Source organism: Larus michahellis, chromosome 2 (assembly GCF_964199755.1).
Source record: "Larus michahellis chromosome 2, bLarMic1.1, whole genome shotgun sequence".
Taxonomy (NCBI): Eukaryota; Metazoa; Chordata; class Aves; order Charadriiformes; family Laridae; genus Larus; species Larus michahellis.
In genome coordinates this window covers 47,728,099-47,750,783 of record NC_133897.1, presented here as the reverse complement: position 1 = coordinate 47,750,783, position 22,685 = coordinate 47,728,099, and the positions used below count along the sequence as shown (strand labels likewise).

General features: G+C 37.3%; 1 protein-coding gene across 4 annotated transcripts in view; it reads right to left on the bottom strand.

Moving 5' to 3' along the window:
* Positions 1-22,685, bottom strand: part of NEK11 (NIMA related kinase 11) — a 99,522-nt gene that overhangs the window by 36,218 nt on the left and 40,619 nt on the right. For all 4 annotated transcript variants that reach the window (XM_074575171.1, XM_074575173.1, XM_074575170.1 and 1 more), the window contains 6 exons: positions 20,678-20,827; positions 20,515-20,593; positions 19,916-20,001; positions 15,844-15,963; positions 13,684-13,777; positions 12,683-12,821 (listed from right to left, as the gene is read on the bottom strand). In XM_074575171.1, the coding sequence (XP_074431272.1) occupies positions 12,683-12,821; positions 13,684-13,777; positions 15,844-15,963; positions 19,916-20,001; positions 20,515-20,593; positions 20,678-20,827 (668 nt within the window). The remainder of the gene's footprint in view (positions 1-12,682; positions 12,822-13,683; positions 13,778-15,843; positions 15,964-19,915; positions 20,002-20,514; positions 20,594-20,677; positions 20,828-22,685) is intronic.

The following is a 22,685-nucleotide window of genomic DNA, read 5'->3' as shown; positions in this document are numbered from 1 at the left end:
GAGGAAGAAAACAGAACAGGATTTCTCCCTTCAAGGGTGAAAACAGAAAGAGCTGAAGTACTGTCACTAGGAAAGAGGTTTGAAACACAGAGATACGTTTCTCTGAGCTACATAATCCTGAATGAGAAATTCTACTGCAAAGGAGAGCACAGGCTCTGTGCCCCTTCTGCAGTTCGGGGCAATACTCACACGATTAAGAAAAATAAGATAGCTCCATTATTATAATTTAAGCTCATTCAGATTGGTTTGGGTTTATTTTTCCCAATGCATGACAAAAAATTTCAACTTAAAAAGTTTCCATCAAAGAGAATCGCCTCCTTTGGTCAGCGATAGACGAGATACGCATTACTAAGCTCTGAAGCTTCATTGTTCAGAAAGCCAGTGGAAGCTTTTGTCCAGCCCTTCTAAACTAGGCTGAAAAAGACTCTTGGAAAATGCCTTGTTCAAGAAATGAACCAAGGGATCTAATGGGACTTTTGTGCCCTTGAAAGTCTTGTACAATCCTTTTGGCTAAGCACAAAAGGACTATGAAGTCATTAATAGAATTACCTTCTGACATGGCCATGTACAACATAGGCATAAAATAAAGCGGGTTGTTCGAAATGAGAACCAGAAATACAACCAAAGTTAAGCATTAACATGTTATAGTTCTCCTTTTAGCATTTTAGAAAGAAAAAAAAGCTTCAATTCACTTGTGGGTTTCACTGAATGATGATTTACCTATTGTGAAACATCTAGGAAAAATAGAGATAAAGAGGATGTAAATCAGAGTAACATTATGGGGATCTTCCATCACTTGATATTAGAAATGAAGTAGTTAGTTCAAAATGTTTTTCCAAGGAAAAATTACTTTTTTAAACCAAAATTAAAATTCCAAGAAAAATGTTTTATTTGAAGGACACCGTTCTTTTCCCCAAACCTTTCACCTCCTTGTATTTTATCAGCATGTAAAGAGGTAAAGCATGAGAGAATGGGAGGAGTTGCTAACAACAATGAACAGCAGGAAGGAACACTTTCATCACATTTTTTTCCGTAATTTTCTGAGTGGTTAGTTGTTGGGGTTTTTTTCCGCTGATTTTCTAATTGTCATGTACACAGAAATGGGAGCGCTGGTAGGCAGCGATAACGAAGGTGCCATGCTGCCTTTCAAGCACAATTTAAAGTTCAGCAAATCTAAAAATCTTCCAAATACTCGGAAATCCTTTTAGGATTCCGTTTAGGATCACCCATGGGTGAATAAAGAGAAAGAATAATATAGCGATGAAGTCAATAACAGGGAGCACTTAGTGAGTCATGGAAGCCATTTCCTTTATGCACAAAGAGGCCCTGTTATTGTAAAGGTTGCCCTATTATTTGCACAGTTTCCAACAGGAGCAGAGTAAGAGCTGTAAATTAAAGGAAAAATGACCACGAAGCTACCTTATGACATCAATTTAAAACTACCTTAGTCCTTGAGTTATTTAAAACTTTTTTGATCAGTCAAAGCATACTTTCAAATAAAACCTCGGTTTTCCTGATGAATCTGGCAAAGACTGCCTGATACTTTCCCTTTCAGTCTCACAAGAGTGTTGGGTAGGAGAGTCCACATGTTAACACGAAAAGCTGACCCTTAAGACAGTCACTTCCTTCTCCCCAAGATTCAGTTCAAGAATTCCATTTTTAAGACATAAATTGGGGATATTTTCACAACCAGAAGTTACTAAAAGAGTAGAAGCAAATGTGAACAGTTCAGATCCAAACCTGGTGTAAGCAGTTGTGTGCATGAGAATCTGGATGTAGCAAAGATGTAAAATACATTTAATTTAGGCATAAGCAGTAATATATGTTGAACAAGTACAAAACCAAGTAAATGATTGCAACCACGAAAATCTAGGAAAAAAGCATTGAGACCTTAAACACCTAAATGAAATTAACTAACTGGTTAAAGTCAATGTATTGACTAGATCGCAGGGGCACACTTTGCTCCGTGGAGCAGATAAAATAGCAGGACAACGTAAATCAAGATCTTCATTGCTGTCACCTTCTCATTTCCTACAGCTAGTTGTCTGACCGCCACATGCACTGAAAGCTAAACTGGTAGAAACTGCAAACTAATTCAGTATTTGCAGGTACTTTCTGAGCAAATTCTCCCTCACGTGGAATTGGCTCCAGCTTCTTACGCCACCGTATAATTTGGCCCAGCTCCCCAGAAATGCTGTTTAGTTTGATAAGTGAGCCAGAAAACTGTGACTGGGGGGTGGACTGGGATTCCTTATCAAATGATTTTCAACACCATCCTGTTCACAGATGCTTTGTTTGCAAGTAAATGCCTGGTGTGTTTTTATTTACATCGGTTTAACCTTGAGTCTAAAGTGCCATGTAAAGTTACATTGCCCTGTAAGTAGGACAACTTGAAATAAAAACCGGTATCTTTCTAAGGAAGGCTTAAAACTTTGATATTATCTGAAAATATCTGTTATAGAATCTAGTATTGTGATTTAACGCCAGTCAGCAGCTAGGACCATGAAGCCACTCGCTCAGTTCTCCGCCTTTCCCCCCAGAAGGATAGGGAGAAGAGGGAGAAAAGGAGGGAAAGGAAAGGAAAAACACCTTGTAGTGGAGATAAAGACAGTTTAATAGAACAATAACAGGAAAAGGAAAAAAACAATAATCACGATAAAAGAATATACAAGATAAAATAATACAACACGAGTCTCTCTCACCACCTGGTGATCTGGTTGCCCGAGCAGTGGTTGCGGATTCCTGCCCCCTGGCCAACCCTCACTTATATACCAAGCACAGGGTCTATGGTACGGAATATTCCATTGGCCATTCCATTGCTCTGTCTATGCTCCTTCTCAGCTTCTATGAGAAGCTGAAAGAAAGTCCTTGAATAGTATAAACTTCAGCTAGCAACAACTAAACCGATTTGCATTATTGACATTTTTTTAAAATTGAATCTGAAACACAACAACCACTAGAAACAAAATTAACTCTACCCCAGCTGAAGCCAGGACAAGTGTATAGTATTTTTCGTACATATACAGTCTTCGTGCATTTGCTTCTAATTGCTTCCTAAATTCATCCAGTGTTTTGTAAACATTTTTCAACATAATGCTTTGGAAGGAGTGAAGGCACTTCCCATGTAGGTTTTAAAAATATTTGGCCAGAATCATTTTAACTGTAGTCATTGACCAAGGTGAATTTTGAGGTAGGCTCTACTTATCAATGCCAAAGTAAATCAGTATGAAAATTAAATCAGAAAAAAAGTAGACGCTACAGAGTAACATAATTTGCTCTCTCCCCACACTTTCAAATTGTTTGGATTTTTTTTTTACATAACTGCTGTTTAAAGACTTCATTCCGCAAGCTTCCCTCTGGGAAGCTGTAAGAGCAAGACTTCTTGTAAGAAGTAAGCTGTGAATTTTTGTGAAGCTATGAAAAGATTTAAGTAGCTAGGCATACTGAACAGTACATAGCTTTGGAAAAGGTTTCCTGAGGAGGTTATGAGTAGAGTTCAATTCCTGATGGCCCTCAAATAAGCTAAAGCATTTGAGTAAAAACTTGAAGATAATGCAAAATGCATAGAAACCTCTACATAGAGGTTTCTAAATTACTGTAAACACAAGATTCAGAAATATAATAACATTCCCAAAAATATCTCTTTAATCCTATGGTTGCCCTCACAGAAGAACGGTTTAAATGGAGAGCTATAACCAAAGCAAAAAATCAGCTCTCCAAAGGCAATATTTCTAGGGAAAAACTCCTTAAATGAAAAGAGTAATGCTTCAGTCAATTAAAAAGAAAAAAAAAAAAGCATTGATTCATTTGCCTCTTTGTGGCTAAAACTTGCAAACTTTGTTAAACCTTGCTTTTGCTAGACTAAATCAGATTTACTATTCCTTTAATTGAATCTGGGACAAGGTGGGATCTCAGTGTGAAACCAAGCAATGAAAACATGAGACGGATAAGCAGGTCAGAGGGGCACGCTCCCAGCATGTCTACGTCCTCAAACCCTGCGAGAGTCACAGGAGCTTTGTCACCCCATGTGCCAAGGACAAGCAAAGGACCGGTAACAGCAAATGCCAGAACTAAACAGGCAAATTTCTCCCAGCAAGCATCCCATGGTATCATTTCAGAAAGTAGTAAGTCAGGGAATACGCCTTCAGATCCTGGAAGCAGGGTAACCACATGGAAGAGGAGACCAATGGGTAACCCACAGTAGAAGTCACTGCAACACTATCTTAATTGAGACAAGTCTTTTTGGTTACAAAGGATACTATAACAATAACACTGCAGAAAGGTGCTTAGTGCCACTTATTATAAATATTATTGTGTTCTATTTTGGCTTGCCAGACTGAAAAACAAAACAAGACATGATTTTCCTAAAAGTCTTTGAGCGGTGTGATTGCCTGTATGTTCATATTTTGGAGTGTTACTCAGTTACCCAATCCATATGCGTAAGTACCATTTTATAGGCACTAAACAAAACGTGCATCTGCAGAGATGCTTAAAGATGTGCTCAGAAATAACCTTTCAAGACTTGAAAAAATACCTTGAAAATCCTTCAACAAAGCTTGTAAAAATAACAGAGTAGAAAAAAACCCACAATATTTTATAAGTGAACATTTCCTATTTGAGAGCCAACTGAACTTTGCCCACTTGAAATTCAAAGCAATATATCCATAACTCACAATTAGCAATGGAAATCTAGAAATAACATATGCAATTACTGTAATGTACTTACCTATTTTGGAATTGTAATGAAATCGGGGGGTTGCCAGATGTAGTGTATTGCAACATATTAAGTTAAGTAATTTAACATGTTATAATATTTGCAGTAAACAGAAATAAAAAGGAATATAATGCAGATCAGAGAGATCATATAATATATCCCTTTAATTTCTATGCCTTTAACTTTTTAATTTAAATAGCTTAAGCTATTTTTCTCCTTTAACTTGACCCCTTCCCACACACAAACATGTCTATTAAGAGCAGAGTAGTAGTTTATGGAGACCTGGGGCTCTTACAGAAAAGGATGTGAACATGGGTGATGTCTAGTAATGTCCTAGCAATCCAAAAATGCAAGATACAATATTTTATTAGTGGCCCTTACATCCATTTTCCTGCATTTTTTTTTTCATTCCAGGCACTTAAGTGCTGCAATGAGGACAAGCCCTTAGAAATATGGATGCATTTGCATATATAATTTCTTGAATACTTTAAAAAAAAAAACAAACACCAAACCAAAATCTTTCCCACTCTTGTTTACCGTGTTTCATCAGCTGTGAAATTGATATGAGTATAAAGCGGCACTTTTAGCCCGGAATGCCAGTGGATGGCTTTAAGTTTTCATGCCTGTTAGACATCGGCTTGTTGAATTTAACACTCCTTATGGCTCCTGTAAAAAGTATGGGGTTTTGGTAATGGAGATAGCTTTCCACCCAACTTCTTTCAGCTGTAAAAACTGATTCAAATCAGAGGGATCAAAGATGATGGTGAGGAAATGGTAGTTTTTGTTACATCTGTAATTGCACTGAGGTATCTGGAAGCACTTTTAGATACAGTTTATGATTTTGTAGCCAATTTGAAGGCAAGTTCTACTGCAGAAATTGAATCAGAAGCCTTGAACACTTAGCTATTACAGTTGTATAACCAGATTATCCCTTGCTCTTCATGCCTTTTTCAACTGCAAAGACTGAGCTTCTCTACCTACAGGATTTTCTATGTAGTAAACATGAGAAACTTCAGATACTCAACACTAATTTCCCACATGGGTAAGTACAACATGTGCTCTGATAAAGATTTCTCTGGATTCTTTACAATTAAGTCCCCATAACTAGTGTTTCCTATTTATTAAATACCTCTGCAAACATTGATACAGTCAACGGGAATCAAGTTGTACACAGTGTTGAGAATTATGCTGTAAAATTTAGCTTCATTAGAAGACACTGTAACCAAAGCAGAAGGACTCGCACTCAAATAATTAATGTGATGTAGTGACAGAGCTACAATTTTCCATCCTACCTAGCCCAGTGTGTAGTAGCCCACACAGAAAAGCCACGGTGGTCTGCCAGTACTACAAAATCCACGGAAAAGATGACCCTTAGCATCCTAAACTTCTCTCAATATCCAGTTCTCTGAAAAAACGGGCATCTGCTCTTCTGTTTACTTATTTTACAATCAGAAAATTAGTCTACGAACTCAATAAAGTTAATTAGTAGATGAAGATTAACTATATTCATATATTAGAAAGTAATTAATTACTTACATGATGGTTCCAGTAGGTTTTTAGAAGGAGGCCACATCATTGAACAGTAAACATCTCATGAAGCTGCCTAGCTGGAACAGCCACGTTCTAGGTGGCACAGGAAGGCACTGACCATATTCATTCATAATATCAAGGCTAGGTGTAGCTCATGGATACTTTTAGTTTTTGGTCAATAATTTTTGCTAACGGTTTAGAAAATAAGTAATTTCATTCCAGCTGCACTTATTATCGTTCATGGAAATGAGCAATTAAGTACGGACAGTTCTTATTTACAGCAAATTTTTTTCTTATTGATAAACTGACCTCTAGTTGCCAGCCCTACATTATAATTTGCCTCACTATTATTTTCACAAAACCACTATTGAAAGCTAAGTACTTGCACTGGAAATACAGTGTTCTCCAGAAAAATGTACATTGGCTTATCTACCCGAGTCCAAATGGAGAGAATTTCTATAAAGAAATGGGTCAAGAGGCGGGGGGAGCAGGAGGCGGGGGCAGAAGTGATGTTACGCAATTCATTGCAAGGTGGCTTTTCTTTTTGATGATAATTAGAGAGGATGAATGACTTATTTCCTAGGTAATTATCTGCAAAAATAGGAAATAGAGACACAGGTTTACCCTGACACGTTTTGCATTGCCCATTCCTGCTTCATTGCCACGATTTGCAAAATACGCTTTTTAATGCTCATAAATAATTAATCAATAAAATGACCTGAAGAAATGTAGCAGCAAAGAAAAAATCCAAATCAAAATACAAAGGGAATTTAGTTATTAATCATTTGCGATTTTACACTGCGCCCTGAAAATAAATTAAGTGTACAGATACACATATATATATTTTCGACACACAAATATTTATATTTAACACCAACAGTGGCTCAGTGTCTCTGAGTACTATCGCAATATGAAACTTATTTCAGCTCTTTTGTCTCTTCCTTGTACTTGGAGAAACTGGAGATGGAAAAGACAGGAAGCAAAACTGTTCCCAATAGTACAATATATTCCTAACTGCTCTGTCCACCCTAGTTTTAAATTATTTGTATGATGACAGTTCGATAAATTCCTGGACACATAAGATGGAGACATAAACATTTTTCAATGAATATTAAACAGAACTATAAAATTCCTTTCCATACATATCTCATTATCAAAATATAAATTATTTTAAGTTTTGTTTACAATTAACAAATTAAAAAACTTAATGCAGATTAAAACTATTTCATAAAATAGTTACGAATTAGTAAAGCTATTTTCCACTGTTTTATGTTTAGAAAGGTTTACATTTCCAAGGAACATGTTAGCGGTCTAATTAGCTGAAACAATACAGTAAGAGTGTATATTATTCTAATGATACACTCAACATACCACTTCAGCCATTTACTTTATATAGTTAATAATAATTATTAAAGCAATTTTTCTAGCTGACTCTTTCTTAGCAACTCTGTTGCCTGTCTTTTTACAAATAAAGGGAACATTTTTTACTCCAGATTGTATGAGTAAAGATGCAAAACTGTTAAGAAACTTATTATAATAACTTAAGAGAAATAGAAATTTAAAGCATGTTTTTAAACCTTCACCATTGCAAGGAATGTTACCTACCCATCTGCCATGACTCCCTGAAGATCTGCAATGTGGAGAAAAGTAATAGCCAAACCAAAAGAATACTTTGCTGTAGCACGCACGCAAAATGCAGCTAAATCACGGAACTGGAGAGATGAAGTCCCAGAACATGAAGATTTACAGAGATATTCCTTAAAACCCCAGTGTGCCTGCCTGCTTATCCTGCTGCCACTGCACACCAAGAGGATGTCCCATGCTTGTGAGATTATGAGTTCTCCTAGCCATCTAGGCTGATGTTTTAGGAAAAGACACTTGACTTGATTTCCCTGCAAGCTCATCTATGTCTGCAGAGCAGCTCTTCAAATGCTTCTCACCGCCGCAAGCTTGCTGACCATGAGGAGGGTGGGAAGGGTGCAGAAGCAACGTGCCGCTGGGCAACCAAGAGCAGCAGTGCACATCTGGCCAGGGAGAGGGCTGCTCTGCTGGGGTTGGCATGCACAGCACTGCTTTCCAGAAGCTAAGATGGCAGCGCATCACCAATACAAAGCAGGACCAGCATAGTACAACATATGCTGGGTGACCCTGAGAACTGGAATGACAGGGAAAATTCAAAGAACAGAGTCATGAGTTTAAGCATTAAAACCCAAATAATCTATTGTAAATTGGGAGAAAATTGTTTGGAAGCATCTTAAGGAAGGAATAAGGAAGGAAGGTTCAGGTGTGCTAAAAGTGACCAGTGTTAAAATGTATGAATAAAACAGTATTATATAGAGGTATTACACAGGAGGATATTACTGCTGCCTATAAAAATATGAGGAGAATAAGCAAAGGAAGGAAAAGAACTACTTAAGCTGCAAGGCAACAAGGCAGTGCATCTTAAAGATGTCGGCATGAAACAGCCAGAAGTAAAACTACGCCAGAAATAAGAAGGTACACGAGCACTGCAATATTTTAGCCCAGGAACAGCTTTCTATGTAGAGAAGCAGGAGGAACTTTCTAGAGTGTATAAAATAGGTCAAGTTCTTTAGGAAAGGGGCAGTGCAAGTAGATGCCTATGGTAGCCACAGTCTGGACTCGGTTGTCAAATTGATGTTTGTACTCTTTCCATGGAACAGAAGCAAATGACGGGAAAGTGGTGGGATTGGAGGACAGGGCTTTCTCTCTAGCAGAGCACCAACAGGAGCCAAGATAACGTCTCTGTAACGTGTGTGTTTAATGTACAGCTTCCTCTCTGTCTCATTAAAACAAAAATAGCATAGTTTGTTATTCACGTAATTTTTCAGGGCTGCCCACTCCCAGGTTAAAATTGGACCCCTTTCTTCTTGAGCTTAAGTAATTTAAGCACAAAAGAATTTCAAAGTGATTTCTGTCTGCAACAGCTCATGTTTCTTCGATCTCCCCCCCTCCCCACGTCCTTTATTTTCTGCTGAGGCATGGAGGATGCTGCAGAACATGTGAAAGGCGCCAGCATGCCAAGGTGCACCAGCCATCGCAAGCTGGTCTGGCTTAGCAAGTGACATCTGAACAGTCGTGTTTAAAAAACCCTGTCTCAATCAATCCCACAGGACTCAGCAGCATTCCTAGTCTCTTTGAGAGAAGAATAAATCTGCACAGTATTGCTGGATGGCACAGTAAGGAACATGATGTTGAAAAACTAACTTAATTTTGTTTTTAAAATATAGCATTTACATTGCCTGCAGCATTTCTCTGTAGGAAGAACAATGAGATTATTTCTTTAAGTTTCTGAAGAACTTCTTGTACCTACTATGAACAATCTGAATGAACCTTTTCTGTAACAGAATCATAGAATCATTTAGGTTGGAAAAGACCCTTGGGATCATCAAGTCCAACCATCAGCCCCACTCTACAAAGTTCTCCCCCTACACCATATCCCTTAACACCACACCTGAACAACTCTTAAACACATCCAGGGATGGTGACTCCACCACCTCCCTGGGCAGCCTATTCCAGTGTCTGACCGCTCTTTCTGTGAAGAATTTTTTCCTAATGTCCAGCCTAAACCTACCCTGCTGCAGCTTGAAGCCATTCCCTCTTGTTCTAACACTAATTACCTGTGAGAAGAGACCAGCACCAACCTCTCTAAAATGTCCTTTTGTAGACAAACAAAGTGGTTGTAGAAAGTGATGAGGTCTCCCCTCAGCCTCCTCTTCCTCAAACTAAACAGTCCCAGCTCCTTCAATCGCTCCTCATAAGATTTATTCTCCAGGCCCTTCACCAGCTTCGTTGCCCTCCTCTGCACTCGCTCCAGCACCTCAATATCTCTCTCATATTGAGGTGCCCAGAACTGGACACAATATTCAAGGTACTGAATATTGTGCTGAGTACAGGGGGACAATCACCTCCCTACTTCTGCTGGTCACACTATTTCTAATACAAGCCAGGATGCCATTGGCTTTCTATAGACTGACTTCATCTCAACATCAGAAGCACAAGGTCCTCTCAGATCTCTTTCATATTCCAAAAAATAAAACCTGCTTGAAGGCTAACAAGTTGGTCAGTTATTTGTGATTTCAGACAGCTCTCTTAAATGTCTCTCAAGTGCACAGGGCTGCTAATTAGAATAAAAAATGTTCAGAAGACCATTGCTGATTACATAAAACAAACAGGGAGAGAAGCTTAAACGTCCCAGGGAAATCTGCAGCAGTTAAATGTTTTTGACATTGCTGAAACTCCTCCACTCTAAAGTCCAAAACCCCAAACTGTCATAGTCATTTTCGTTTATTTAACTACACTGCCTTGTTTTTCCCAACTTCCAGTAAGTATAGCTACCACTGCTAAAATTGGATCAAGATGTCATGGTTTTTAAACCTACTTACTAAACTAAACCTTGAGCTTTGTATTTGACACCATCCCCAATGACATACAAGTGTGTTTCATAACGCTTTAGATGATAATTTTCAGTGAAAGCCAAGTGTAAGGTGTTTCATTCTCTATGCCTCTCCCTAAACCTTTAAAAGCCTGGTCTTTCAGTTCTCCAAGCCTTGATCTTCTCTTTTGTTCATGTTGCAACTTTTCAAGGACTGTAGGATATAAGCAAAAGATAGTTTGAACTTTCCTCCCTACCTGTTGCGATTGGGGTACTATCCCTACCTGTTGCCCACCAGCTTTTCCCATTCCCAAGAGGATTTTTTAGGTCCACCCTGAAGTAATTTAAAGGCTGCTGCTGAGCCTCCTCGGTGTTCATGAACAGTCTCCCACCTCTTCCCCTCTTCCTCAAGATTAGTTCTAACTAGGGATCTTGTTAGTCTGGTTTTCATAGTCTAACTTTTTCTGCTAACCTAGTACGGATTAGCAAGGTTTATTAACATATAAGACAACTTTATAAAGCCATTTCATAGCCTTGCTTCTAGCTTTTTTGTTTTTCTATTGTATAGCCCACTGATCAAGAACAAAATTCTTCTGAAAATCAGTAGCTGGAGTTGTTTTTACATTTTCAAATACAAAGGTGCCATTAATAACTTAATAATTAGACATGTAGGACACGCATGGTTGCACTGAAATGTTTTAAGAAAAGAAGAGCATGAATACTGAATAGAGTAAGTAACAGCTTTGACATCAGCTTCAGGAATAACAAGGTATTCACAAAGCAAAGAAAAAAACATGTAATTTCTCTTGCCTATCCATAACTCCTTTTTCCCATAAACCCACCACTTCAATGTCAGAGACTCCGGCAAAAGCAATTAAACATGCATTCAGTTTTGTACAATGGATTGACCCAACTTTTGCATCACAGATATAAATGCATCTAATTTCTGTCATTATAGTTTCACAGCTCAATGGTCTCCAAAGGCAGAAACATCAGTTTCTTTCCTTTCATGCATGTTGTTCTGTTTCTATTTAGGTATCTTTGTATGCTTCCCCCAGTACATCTTCCACCCACATTGACTGCTTTCTCTCGGTCCTCTGTTTGCAAGATTCTCCCCCCTCCCCCCAGGATGTATTTCTAGCAGCTGGGTTCTCTCCTACACAGATCATCCCTCCTTATACTGTGAAATTGCAAGCCAACCACGTAGACGTAAATGAGGCTACATTGAAAGAAAAAAAGCCATTTGCTATTAAAAAACCCCACCTCCACCACAAACCCACTGATTTTGATGCCTTCCTTTTAATGGCGTATACCTTCACAGATACACATAAACCAACACCAAAAGGCAGAGCTATTAGAGAGAAGTAGCTTTCATAAGTAAAAGTATATTAATGCACACTTGCAAGATTCCGATTAAAAATCTTCCACCATAATAGTGCTTACACAATGATTCTTAAATATGAGTATGACACTACGCCAGAACACTGTAGAAACAAAACATATAAATGTGCTCTTAGAAATATTTTTCTCATTAAGCACATTTCCACAGTCTGACCCTTTTCATCTATCTACAGAAAGTACACGTTATATCGTACTAAAGTACTATAGTACTACATAGTAGCTAAGTATTTGAAGACTGTATAAATAAGCACAGTTTAAAGACTTTCCATCTGCTTCTCTCATTGTTATAGATAAAGAAAAATGCATCAAACTGTACCAAAGATTTCATACGTGTAAAGTTAAATCTATTTCCTTCTAACTAAGCACCTCATTTGGAGAAAGCGCGTTCACCTCTGTCACTGCTCACGGGTCACTTGGACTCTGGGAACACAGACCTCCTGCCATGTAACCTTGCTGTACGTCTGCTGTACATACACCCACGTAGATTATCTTCCCTCTCTCTTTGTAAATTTTTTGGCTGCTTTACAAGTTTGACTGCTTTTTATACCGCAGTTTCCCCACCACAAATTAACTGCAAGGGACAAAATCAAACCTTGCTTTGTTTCTACGAAGTTCCACTTCAACACCAAATTTTGAATTCTTACCATGGTCTGTAAGTTCAGACATGCAGAGCTGACTTGACGCCTCATTTCCACTTGGTTCGTCATGTCCTATGGACACATAGGCGCATGTAATGACTGGCTGAGAATGAATTAGAGGTTTTGAAGTCTGCTCGTCAGATTCCTTAGTCGAACAAAGCAGCATGAAGAGAAACAAGTACAGTTAGAGCTTTCAGCAGGATCACAATACAATGGTTGCCCTGATCTACACAACTGCTGGGACTTGTATTAGGCAAACACTAAAAAAAAAAATCCTAACTTTTTTGTAAATGATCAGTAGTGACTCAGCCATAAGCAGAGACAGATTTAATGTATTTTTATCCAGACACAATGGGAAACAGAAAGTAGACTGCATGTGAAAGAAAAGGCAGAAGACAAAGCACTAACCAAAAGCTCGTTATTTCTGTGATGTTCTCACTGACTATTTCCAAACTGACATTGTTCTCTCTATGATAACATGTAGTGCTAGAATTGACCAGGCCTACCTCTGCTGCAGATAACTTAAAAGAAAAGGACAGCTTACACTGGGAGTCATTCCAAGACATCATTCTTACTAAAAAGCCAGTTGAAATGCTAATATTCTTAACTAATCAAATGTAAAGAACCCACAGCCACGCCAAATTAGAGTGTTTAAAGGATTACAATTCTAAACTCATTTAAAAATGAATGCATTTTGAACTCTGATGTCATGCAGACTGTCAGCAAGTATATTTCAGAGAGCAGATTTAGATTTAAGGGTGACTTAATAAAAGAAAATTGTGCAATGAATAGAGAGTTTGTCAAACCGTATCTGTATAACTGCATGTGCTTTCTCTCATCACAGATCCACAGGTTCAGCTAAGAGTCTAGACTTTGGTGCACTTCCAAATTATCAATCTTAGAACAGGACTATGCCTCTAATGCTAATGAAAGCATGTAGGAAACAGAAAAGTGTTGTATGTTGAATGCGCAAAAATGAGGCCTCTGACACAACAGCCCATACGTACATGTAGGACATTGACATTCAGCTGCTGAAAATTACGGGACCTGAATTCTTGCATTCGTTTGATATTTTCTTGGTATTTTTCTTCTGCCAGCTGTCTGTAAATACAGAATACTTGTATTTAGGATGCAATATGAGGGACTGCACAAAGGGCTCTTCTAGAAATAGATGTGGAAAAGCAAATTCCATAATCAGACTCCCACGATGCCAAATGTTCATGGCATCTACCTAAGTGGGGTTAGGTTTAGTGAACTCACAAACTGATTTCAGGCCTTATTTACAAACACGATTATATTTTTTTCTTTCACAACTTGCATAACATAATTGAGAAACAGTAAATTATTAGTCCCGGTCTTTTTTGTTTCTTCCAAAGATCTTAAATACTTTGGACTTCATTCCACCAGGTAGACCAGGGACCTTCCAGCTGAAGATAGGCACGCGACACTTGCGCACTATGAACATTTCACCTGGGGGAGAGTTGGAAACTCTGTTTTTCTGTACGAGACTACTTAAGCCAGTTGCTACATTAAGCAGCTCTTATAGTCTCCATTACTACATTCCCTTCCTGTCCACCTCTAGATTTGCACTGCTGAAAGCAGATCTCCAGTTTGAGAAGGTACTGGTTTTGCACTGGTTTCTAGTACTTTCAACAAGAGTGAGCTGGCAATAACCCAGAGCTGAATATAGATCCATTTTAAAGATTCGTGACTGAGAACAAGATTTGAAGATGAATATGTTGCTTTTATATTACAAAATAAATATATTTAATTTTGTTGCTGGGGAAAAAATCTAGAAATTTAAATAGAAAACACTAAAGTACAAGAAAGTAAAGAAAATTAAAAGCAAACTAGAACTATCCTGCAATGTGTATTATTTCCTAATCTCCATCCATTTTAAGCAGTGAGAGAGACAGACTTCCTATTTATAAATTTAATGTAAGTACAAAAATTTTATTGAAAAGACCAGCCAGAAGAGGTGTTAAATTTATACAGTGGTTTCAATTCAAGGAACTTTTTTTTAAATGAGAATAAATTTAGATACCATCTCCAGTATCAAATGCAATGGTAAGCATCAGACAGACATACATGCTGATCAGATATATTTTCCAAAAAGAGATGAAGGCCTTTAGGTTTTTTTGTTTGTAGCCTTTGATTACGGGCATCACAAGTTAGCACAAGTAATGCCAGGATGTGATTTTACAAAGCATTTTCACTCAAATGCAATTACTGTTGATTTGCACGTATATGTAGCTGCAGAATGGCTGAGGCCATAAATTCAGACTTCATGTCACCTCGCAATATTTTTCTGTACTAGGACATCACTGCCTTACTGAATTGCTAACTTGCTTTGACACGACAGGGTTAAAATGCTGATTCTTATGTTCAAAAATAATTATTTCCTCTATTACCCTCTATAAGTAACTGAGTAAACATTTGTTAATTTACTTTGCACTTTGCAAAATGTTTTTGAAGAAAACATTAAAAATGAATCAAAAATGAACATGGTGCTTTTCTGATCTTCATTCATACCAAATAAAATGCTGACTATTTTTAGGTGGGAAAAACTCAAGTGTGCGATCAAAACAATATATTCTTCTTTTTGTTTAAAAAAAGAACCCATGCATAGACACATAGCCCTCCAGCTGTTTCCAATATTCCACTCAGAAATGGTACTTATTCTCCTTCAAATCCCCCCTTTTATTATGTCTCGCTCACTTAATAAAAAAAATACAAATCATAAAGCCCTTATAACATGTCCACTACCCCCGTTTGATCATTTGGTAAGACCATCCTCTGAGCTATTAATTTCTGTTGGAAAATCTCCTAGGCCAAAACAATTGACAGAAGCTGGATTGTAACTAAATGTCCAACTCCTCAGACTGCGCAATCTTTAAAATGACAAGTCATTAAAAAAAAAACTCCTATTGTAACACATCTGAAAACCTCTCGTATTTAACCACAAACACAGTTTTGGGGTAACGTTCTGACGTTTTTTTCTACATAAATAATTACTGTGATTTAACTCATCCAAAATCCCCATTGACTTTGAGTAGCTGAAGACCCTTTCTATTTTTATTTTTACCTTGGCAGTTCTGTCTCGTTAGACTGTTGGATGGGGAAAACTGCATTGTTAGGGACCGATGCTAATGTTATGCTCAACTTACTTCAACTTCTTTGCTTTCTCATCTGCAGCATTTAACTTCCTCAGCCTCATTCGTTCCCGCGGTGTCATTTTCTGTACTTCAGAGAGTTCCTGCAGAGTTTGCAAATGAACTTTCCTCTGCCTGAAATTGAATGCATGCAAACCCATCGTCATATAAAAATGTAAATATCAGTATTTTGATTTGATATTGAAACGTAGCGACATTTCAAATGGAATAATTAGAAAGTCATAGGTACTATAACAGACTAAATAGACCTTAGTTTGGAAAGCAAATGCCTCTTTTAAATTGAAATATTTAAACTTAGATTCATGAGGAACGTGAATCATTTCAGGTGAGAATTGAAAACGGTAAACTCAGCTCCTTAAAGAATAAATGTTGAAGAATAGTGAAATATTTACCCTGTCAGGCTTCATTTTTGAGCATATTCCAAGTACAAAGGCAGTCTTTAAATGAGAACCACAGAAAAAAGCGGTATCACCCATACATTTTACATTGATTGTTACAAGCTGTCTAGAATAAAAGAGAATATTAATGTGTCTTTAATGACAGCCATAATTATCATGTTGTCCTCTTGAATTTCTAGTCCTAATCAATAATAACAGTTCACCGGTCAAATGGTTTCCACACACCATCTCTGAAAGCTGAGCATGAATTATTGACATATGTATCTCAGCTGTATTTATCAATGCAGGAGAGCAATATTAGTCCTATATCAGAAAGAGGATATTAATCTGAGATTTTCATCTCACATCCTACAGTAGTTACAAAAATTAAACCATAGCTTGCAATGCCTTGGCAGCCACATTTCATACTTACATCACGTTTTCAATTGTTTATATTTATGATACCAAGTATTCATTTCAAATCACTACTTTTGCTCTTCTGAGATAAATTCACCTCTGATCATCTAAGAGCCCACTTTTGTAACCGTATTAATTGCAACACTCCTTCTGGACTATCATTTTGAAATCAGGATTTTAATAAATGAGAGGAGAAGTTTTCATTATGCTTTTCAAATGTTGACTATAGAGGGAAATAGTGTAAAGATATGAATATTAGTGTGAAATATAAAGGACTAAGGACAAAGACAAGAGGAGCTCAATTATTCATAAGAATGGAACTAACTCTTCAAGTATGAATAATGTAGACATATTTCTTGTCCTCTGTAAAAAAACTGTAATTTAAATTAAAAGAACCTCCGGGGGAAAAAAAAGCCATTTTTCATTCAAGTCAAAACTGAACTTGTACAGCTTTATGCTTACTTAAATATTTAAAATTTATGACTTGCATGGGACTGGAATAAAGTAAGCCATTAGAGGCCTTTACTAGAAGAAACTAGACTCAACTATACATGGAAAAAAATAATTCCTGGTGAGAATAATAAAATCATAAATATAAAGTAGCAATGATTGGGGAGGACACCATAACAAGCAGCTCCTTGTACACTCACTCAGGCTAGAGTATTGCTTCATTACAGCAGATGTGGTAAATTTACTATGTTTAAATTATTTCTCCTCCACTTTTCTGCTCTCTGCCATTTTTTCAGGTATTTTACCTACCTCTTTAGATCCAGGATTGCAGAAATTATTTGGCATTTTGCTTACCGGAAGCAATACAGACAGCTAATATTCTCATAACTACAGGGAAAGTCATAATAAGATTATGACTTTCTGCATATTCCAAACATTTAGACAAAAAGAATCAGACTGCAGCACATTTGAAGATAATTTACAGTGAAGCTTCTCCTAGGATTTTTTTCTCAAATTGATGCCCTGAATTTGAAATCCTCAAAGTAAATTTCCATGCTCAAACAAAAACAGTTGCCATGCATTGCTCCACAATTTTTAGGACCTTTGCACAGAAACAGCTGACTTTCTATTTCCTTTTAACCAAAGTGTAAGAACATGTTAGTAGTTAGAACTTGCTCTTCATCTTAGAGACTGCAGACTTGCTTTTGAACAAGAATTGTTACAGATTCTGGGATACACATGAATTTCCTCCCCATGTGCTAGCTCTGTCAATATATATGATGTCCATTTGGAAGGTGATACGACTCTATACATTCAAACTAATGACAATGGATCAGGGATGGAACATAGTATATGTTACAAAGAATAGAAAATGGGTTTATCAGTCTGTTCGAGAAGCATGGGGATATTTGAAGTCTAGGTATATATTTTGCAGGTAAAACCACTTCCTCAAAGAATCCACCATCTTTTGGTGCATATAGATAATTTGAAACCCTGTACCCACAAATCAAAGGCATGGATTAAAAGTTTCTGGAAGATTCCCATACTTTATGTTTTAATGAGCATTAAGCTCTCAATGTAATTCAGATAGAGTTGGCATAATATTTGGGCAAGATTTCAGTGCCCCAAAACTATTTAAGGTCCATCGCTGAGGAACATCTCTGCAGGTAACTATATTTCATTTGAAGAGGCAGGAATCCACTCAGAGTTAACTGAATCAACTCAAATACAGCAGCCACAGACAAAAGATACATCTAATATTTCCCAGCTATTGCATATCTACCTGTCTGACTCTTCTATTGCCAGTATACTAGCAAAGCGTTATTTCTAGCAGAAGCCATCACGTAGAATAGTAAGGCCAAAAACTTGACAGCAGTCTCAGCCAGCTCCATTTGCTGTTATTTATTAGATAGCTGTTACTAGCCAATACAGGTATTGTTCATTGTTGCATTCTACATCTATGCTTGCAAAGCCTAACAACCTATTTATACTAAAGGCACCTATTTACACCAAAACCGAGAACTTGGGTCTGATAAAAAGATAGAGACTCATCTGTCACCAAGGGACAGCAACAGAACAGAAGTGACAGGGTGGAAACCCAAACCACAATCTCTAGAGAGGAGACCTTTACAGATACACTTCCAGTGTACACACCCAGTAGTTAAACTGGGTAAAAAAGATGTACAGAAGTTTGTGCTGTGTAGAACTCCACTGTCTTTGCTCCCCTTTCTCCCTACCGCCAACACTAAATCAGTCTTTCTTTAGAAAAGCTGAAGCTGGTCACCTCTCCTGAAGGGATGCTTGCAAGCACCAGAATTGGCAGCATCTGCAAAGTGCCCACAGCTGCAAAACTGCCGGTCCTCTCCGAGAGCAGAGGTGACAAAGAATGAAGGGGAAAGGCCTATTGTCCCAAGCGCATTGCTACTTCTGGACTGGAGCATGGGCTTCTTTATTGCTGTTACCTAATCATTCGAATGAAATTTCGGGTAGCTGTTAAAGTCTTGGCAGTTACTTAGAGGAAACACGAAGCAGGGGTGTCCACTGTGTCCACAGAGGACCACAAACTCCTGCTTTTGAGTGCGCCAGCTCCTGACAGAGGAAAACCATGTACAGCAAACTCTGGGACAGGAAGCAAAGGGGAGGGCCAGCTGCCATCGAAACCACGGAGCTAATTTACAAAGGCAAAATGAAATTGTGTATGTTGACATTTGCTTTAATCATTGCAGCACTGTAATTTAATGCGATTAATTAATTTAATATACATTCAGTGCCTAAATGAGACATCATGTGCGAAGGCACTACTGATGTAAGAGCCAAGAAACATTGCTAGCCTTAATTTCTCACTATAGTTACAAGACAGATATAATAGTATCCTACAGACGTATTAGCTGAATATTAATTTAAGTGTATGCGCTTTTAGTTTGGCGTCATTTAGGAAACATAGCTTTCACATTCAATAATTAGTAAGTACAAAAAACAGCACCATAAGTGACCGTGACATAATTAAAATGATGATCTAAACCTTCAAAATGTAAAGACAAAGGTCATAATTTACATACTAATTGGTAATAAATTAACATATGCATATACTACACATGCATGCACAATTTTCACAGTTATATAATAAAAATATTTGGTAAGTCCTTCCCCCCCCAGTTTAATTATGCATCTCACTAATGTGGTTGCTCTTCTGTATTTCTGGGGAATGGGTCCCTCTAAATATAAAGCACTATGAGATGAACACAAACGTTTACAACATGATATTATTTGGCAAAACTGTAATTTCATATACTGCTGCCCATAAAACGCTTAAAAATACTTACACAGCGTCAAAAAGGGGAGCTGTGTTTTTCTGCCAGTCAAGCGCCTTGTCTTTTACGGTCATGTTTGTGACCTTGTACTGTATATTCTGCAAGGAAATAAAATAGGAGTGTTATCAACACTTGAGGCTGGAGTGATCCAGACTCTTCAGCTATGACCCACTACAGTCCTAATGTAAAAACTGACTTAGCAGTTCCTTCCCCACCTTCTTAGAAAGCCAAATAATATATACACTGAAGCAGGGACCAAAAGAGCAAAATGCACTGGTTTTCATCAAAACTATGACTAACCAGAACAGTTTAGAGATTATATGTACCCAGACCCAAATGATCTGCACTTGGTACATGTAAAATGCCCATTCTCCTTATTGCTCATAACATTTTAAAGGGGATACATTCAGCCTGTTAAGTGACAAGGGCTTCATTTCTCACTGCCTCGCTACCTCGGTCATATTTGTAAATTAGCTCTGAAAGTCCCCAGGATTAAAGTTCCTATGAACTGCTGTCTATTTTTTCTCAACACGATTTCTCCGCCTCCGCTCTGCTTTTGCAAAATACATACTCAAACAGCAAGTGCACAGCCATCACTTTTTCTCATATACCTTTAGTTGTTCATTAATATAAGGGATTTTTAGAATCTCTGCTGCTGGTGGCCTCAATGAAGGATTCTTATTTAACATGCTGAAACATTAAAAAAAACAAAAGTAATAATTAAGCAATTTTCCAAATTAACTTAAAAACCTGCTAAACATGAAAATAACATACCTGCACATCACAGCGTTCAGTTGGCTTGGATATCTATCAGGAAGGGCAGGTGTTTCACCTTCTACAATTTTTAACACAACAGACAAAAAATTGTGTCCACTAAATGCATGGTTCATACAGCACATCTCATACAAAATGCATCCCAGAGACCTTGAAGAATAAAATAACAGGAATAGTATAAACAATATTTTTGAAAGTAGCATGCTTTCATAGTAGTAGTGACATTAAGGTAAATAAAATTACAGTTGTATGCCTTTTTCTCCTGGGAACAGGATATTTCATTATCATGCTATCCTTTTAATCTGAAATACATTTTTTCAAATCACAAATTAGTAACTTTATAAACAGGGGAAATCATTATTCTATTTCCATAAGTGCAGGCACAAACTTAAATTATATACATATATATATATATACGAATAAAGTAAAACCCTATTGTATGAACTAGCTTTTAAGGAGTTACTCATTAAGTTAGGAATGAAGTACTTTAATTAGGGACTGACTGACAAAGCAGTTTAGTAGTGTTTGGACATAGGTTTGTGTAAACTGGTTTTGCAAACTAATTTCTGACAACAAACTGAGGCTAAAATTCAAGTTCAAATTAAATAATGCCAGTTTCAAATAATAGAAGTGTCTCTGGTGTGATTTCACTCATTTGGTCACATATTCCAAATAGAGTCCGAAATTGATTTGGACTCAAAGAATTATCAAATTTGAGATGACCGCATCATTTTGCAACATCTAAAACTAAATTTCCTCAAAATTTTATTTGGAGAAGAAGAGAAGGAAACTGAACGTGCAGGTTTGGAGACTTAGCTGAGAACCAGTGTCAGTTTTAAATCATTAAAAACTGGGAGGAACGATTACAAACAAATTTTAAAAGGGCCTCTGGCTTACCATTACCTTATTTACCAGTCCTTACAGAGACCATAAAAGATCACGAAGTTGAACATTTTAACATAAACACTCTCATAATAATCTATAAAATGACTATTCATAGCAGTTTGCACTTAACTGGGTTCCATCTGACAAATGTTTTTTTAAATATAGGGGAGCGGAGCTTTCCAGGCTTTGAAGGATGCTCGGTGTTATGTCCAGTTTGCAGTCAGGAGAACTGAGGCACTGATGTGCGACTTGATCAAGGTCATAGAAAATACTGGTGAGAGCCAGCTGCGGGACCAGACCCACCTAAGCAACCAGCTTAAATATCAGTGCAACTTTACTTGGAACGTAGTATTTGATTGTGGTATTTATAATTTACAGACGCAGTATGAAAATAAAGCATAGTGGTAATGAGTAGAAGTACGTAGAGGTGAATGGCTTTGATGAAAAATGTATAAACGTTATCTTTGAAAGTAAATCATGAATCAAAGTTTCAATTATTCATTTTGGTTAAAGAAGACAAATTGATTCAGTCTGTCTGGCAATAAAAGAACAAGAGCACGTAATTTTAAAGCTGAAAGCCATACAATGTAAATATACAATGCAAATAAGGAAGAGGAGAGAGAATAGGGGGGCTCGCTCACTGGTACTTTTCGAGCAGTATGTGAAAACAATGAGCAGAACATTTTTGCTAACAACTGCATAAAGACCAACTACTGAGGTACAAAAATAATTGCCTAATCTTTTTTTAAGATTTAACTGTCAACTAGTTTTCAAACTTCCAAAATCAGTAAACAGTAGCATACTGATTATGATCTGTATTTATGATGTATGTTCAAACTCTGAAACAAGATAATTACTACATGAGAAAATACTTAAAAACAACCAAAAAACCCTGCACACATGGCATCTGAAAGCATCAAACAAAAATGGAAACCAGCCAGAGGGAAGAAAAAAGGAAGGAAAATCCCAACCTGACAGACTGTACTGTAACTGCTTTTTGCAAAATCAATCTATTTTGGAGGCTGCTTGATTCTGGCAGCTAGAAATTGCTTAATGAGCCATTAGGAGCACAGGATTTGCCACATCAGGGAAGCCCATTTTTTCATCTAGTTTAGTACTCTGA